Source organism: Arachis ipaensis, chromosome B01 (genome assembly GCF_000816755.2).
Source record: "Arachis ipaensis cultivar K30076 chromosome B01, Araip1.1, whole genome shotgun sequence".
Classification (NCBI taxonomy): Eukaryota; Viridiplantae; Streptophyta; class Magnoliopsida; order Fabales; family Fabaceae; genus Arachis; species Arachis ipaensis.
In genome coordinates, this window is record NC_029785.2 from 3878763 (window position 1) to 3883080 (window position 4318).

General features: G+C 30.4%; 1 protein-coding gene across 1 annotated transcript in view; it reads right to left on the reverse strand.

Moving 5' to 3' along the window:
• Nucleotides 1–4318, reverse strand: part of LOC107647834 (asparagine synthetase [glutamine-hydrolyzing]) — a 14131-nt gene that overhangs the window by 1009 nt on the left and 8804 nt on the right. The window contains exons 6-11 of the mRNA XM_016351912.2: nucleotides 1639–1719; nucleotides 1312–1533; nucleotides 648–782; nucleotides 447–524; nucleotides 245–331; nucleotides 37–144 (exon numbers count right to left, since the gene is read on the reverse strand). Of these exons, the coding sequence (XP_016207398.1) occupies nucleotides 37–144; nucleotides 245–331; nucleotides 447–524; nucleotides 648–782; nucleotides 1312–1533; nucleotides 1639–1719 (711 nt within the window). The remainder of the gene's footprint in view (nucleotides 1–36; nucleotides 145–244; nucleotides 332–446; nucleotides 525–647; nucleotides 783–1311; nucleotides 1534–1638; nucleotides 1720–4318) is intronic.

Sequence of the window (4318 nt, forward strand, 5' to 3'; positions counted from 1 at the left end):
TGCTTTAATTGATCATTGTTGAATTGTCTAAATCACCTTAGGAAAGATCTTCTCAAAAATCATCCTGTATAAATAAGCTTCTTTTGTTGGAGGAGTGTGAAGTGGGTAGGTTCTTGCAGCATTAAGCATCATAGTGTCGGTAACCTGTGATAATAAGTTGAAAAATCAATACAATATTATTGAAGGTAGAGAAAACATACATAATTAATTTGAATTAGCATAATTAAGATAGATTAAGATTTACATGACTAGCAGCATGTGCCTTGAGTGCATCAATCCAATTATACCCAACTCCATCACTCATTTGCTCCTTTTGCCTCCACAGTATATGCTGTATATAAGATTAATCATGCCAAAAAAATGTTATTTTTCAAATGTCAATAATTTATCCTTTATTTTATACACTTAGGATATGTTTAATTAGTTGGATGATAAAATTAAAATACCTGTGGAAGATAGGGACGTTCTTTGTCATCAAAGGCGTTCCTAAGAATCCATTTCTCAATTCGTCTTTTTTGTCCAGACTGATGAAAATGTTCAAATAATAAAAATTTTGAACTAGTTATAAACTTATAATAATCTATTAATACTAACTAATTAATAAATTAACCACACAACAAAGTAATTAAAAAATATATATTAATTACCATCTTGTTATCAGGATCAATACCCATGACCACACTAACAAACTCCTTATCCAAGTATGGGAATCTAGCTTCAAGTCCCCAAGCTGATGTTGCTTTGTTTGCTCTTAGACAATCATATTGGTGTAGCGCTTTAATCTGCACATGACATGGTATCAGTCTTTTTATTCCGAATCTCGCTTGAAGGATCCGGTGAAAAATATTATTTAAATCAATAATGTTAGGAATTAAAATAGTTCCAGCTAAAAATCAGCTAAATACTTTTTGGTGAATCTAAAACTTCTATTTGGATAGTGCTTATGCTAGACATTAGGATGTTTCTTTTCTTTGTAAATTGGATGGTTATGAATCTGTTTTCTAATTTATCATGTTTTAGACATTTGGAGAGAGGAGGAGGGTGAAGAGATAGAAGCTAATTGAATCAGTTTCCGTGATTCACGTTGCAATGATACTAAACGTATCTCCTCCTAATTTAAATGTGGTGAAACATTTAATAACCAATATTTTGAATCATAAATAAATAAAACTAATTACTATATTTATAATTAATTAAATTGTTCTATTTTTGGCTGATTTATAGTTGGTTCCATATACTTTTCCTATTTAAATATAGCTATTATCGTATTTTGTGTCAACATATAAGGCCGATGATAAGAATATATAATACCTTGCGACAACTTTCTTGGTGGAGTTCTTCCTTGTTTGGTGCCTTATGGAAGTACAAGTAACCTCCAAAGATCTCATCAGAGCCTTCTCCAGAGAGAACCATCTTGATTCCATGTGATTTAATCTTACGAGATATGAGATATGTTGGTATGCTTGATCTAACTGTTGTTAATTCATATGATTCAATGTGGTAGATCACATCTTCAATAGCATCGATTCCATCCTGAACAGGACAAATAATTAAATTCATTCACCATGGTACATAATTAATTGAAGCACTATAATCAATCAAAATTTAGAATGTAAAGTGAAAAAAAAAAGAATGTACTTGAGGAGTGAAGTGAAATTCATGATGAACTGTTCCTAAGTAATCAGCAACTTGTCTTCCAGCCTTCAAATCAGGTGAGCCCTGCTCAAGAACATAAACAAATGGTAAGTTAGTTAAAGTTACCATATTCTCCAAATGGTGCTATTTGTATAAAAATGTCTTTCTATGAAAATGATAGTTAAAATATTGAGACATATTATATTAAATAATTTAATTAAATATGTTAAATTATCTAATAAACTCCGCCTATGTTACACTTGCGGTACATAGCCGGTCCCAAGCCCGGATAAAGGAGGAGGGTTGTGTTAGGTCTTCGGCAACCAACATAAAAATATAGCCGAACCCCCATGACATGACATGTTAAATTATCTAATAATTTTCAATTATCAGTTATCTTTAAACATTTTTTATTTTTTATCATAATCAACCTGACTGGTTGTTCGACTGAATTAATTGAAAATAAACCAGCAAATGGTCAACTTCAAGGTGAAAACCAATTTTAAACTAGTTAAAAATCTGTGAACTAATTGAACCGATCTAATTCTTTAGTATTTAGTACGGTAAAAAAGGTTTTTTTTGACTTTTTTGATTTTAAAACACAAAGCTTTAATATTAAAATTAAGATCAAAGATCAATAATTTATGTTATGATCCAGTAAGGAGGTTAAAATCACTGTCATAGTTTTTTGTTTGTGTAAGAATCCCGTAAACACTCCTTTGATGCAACAATAGCAATAACCCCATTTATAATATCAAGAGGTAGTAAGAAGAAGTTAGGATATAAGGATACTTATATCTCCAAACAAACTTCAAAGTGATGATTAATAATGATTATACTTATTTTTTATTAATACTATCGTTTTTCATTATCTAAAATACTTGTATATATATGTCCGTTTACCTCTTTATATGTTAGTACTTCTCGATTCCTTCTTCAACGGTTTAGTGTGGAAGTCGTGGTTGTCACTAACACTTCAGTAACGTGTGGACCATTATTTTAATTAATAAAAATTATTATTATAAGAAGTTATAAATCTTAATTTAGATTCTGCTTTAACAACTTTATGAAAAACAATAATAGTCATGCTCCTCATACCCCTCTTGAAACACCTGTACAACCTACCGTATAAAAGAAAACACGACATGCTGTGAGCACTATTGGTGAAGAATCACCGCGCACTACGTTAACCCTAGTGAAGGGAAATGTAACCGACCCCTCTTCTGCCATTAAAATGGTGTTTAAGGAAATAATTAAAGTGAAGGTTTTAAAGAAAGAATAGCTATTTAAAAATATAAATTAGTATTTTATAAATTTGATTAAACTATAACTCCTTATGATCCCGGTCATTGAAAACACTAAACATCAGTAGTTTATCGGTAATTACTACTAAAATTACCACACTCTAACCAAACTTTAAAGTAGGTTACCGAGTGAAAAGAAACGACCAATGTACGACCGGTCTTAAATTGTTTCAACGACCGGGGATTTGAAAAGGAAACTATAAATAGTTTTTAATTCAATCAGACTGTATTAATAAGTTTAATCCTTTTCATATACTTTGGTTGAGGTTTAGTCGATTCTTACTTTGTTGAATTAATTAATATTTATATCATTAATCAAAATAAATAAATACTAAATTTTATAATTAATAATTTACAAGGTGGTCTAAGTTTAATTCTCCTCTATAGTAACGTTGCATTTAGTGCCTTTAACTAAGTTAATCGAAGACAGAGAAGTGGGAGGAAGAGAGAGGTTTATGGATTTTGTACTATTTAGTTTTTTGACTAAGTCTTGGTAGGTTAAATGTTTCTTTGTAGGATTACGTATTGTATTCGTGGTAGGTGTATCTCTAAAATTTAAGTGGATCTCTATAAACTGACTAAAAAATGACTTTGATAGAATGAAAGGATCGTAATAACAAGTTTAATAATGTGTTTATTAGATAAAATCTATTAAAATAGCTAGATTGGATTAAAATAGAAAACTAACACAATGTCGGAGTCACACCCAAAGTAGACTCATGTTTTGCTACGTACTTCTAACGCTTGTAAAACTTTCCAAAGTTGGACCATGAAACATGAGTTCGTCTCTCTCTCCTAAATCCTCTACCATGTTAGGACAAACCAAGAGACTCTAATAAGGTTGTTGTGGAATACTGGGGTACCAAAACTCTTTACGAAACCTCTTCCGTCAACATTTCTCCAATTACTGCCTACACGGGAAACCACACAATGAGAGGCCTCCGAATCTGAGTAGCAACCAACGAAGGTAGTGAAGAGCGATGAACCGACTTTGATTTCGACCGTTCGTTAACCCTTGATGGTAAGTAAGGAAAACGTAACCGGAACTCCATACATGGAGTAGTGAAAATAATAATAATAATGGTTTTAAAGTTAGGAAATCGTTCCAGTAATGATACTTCTAGTTCCAATCTGTCCACCTTGATTTGTAAATTTCCATATTTTTATAATATATGTGTATTTTTTGATTGATATTTTAGATGATAATATATAAACACATTTTTATATACATAACAAATTAAGTAAAAATTATATATAAAATATAAGCACTTGCTAAAAATCATATGTATATCGTACTAATTTATTTTATTATATAAATATATATTTTATATATGAAGAATTTTTTTATAAAACACAAAGAAATCAAATTTAACTAATTG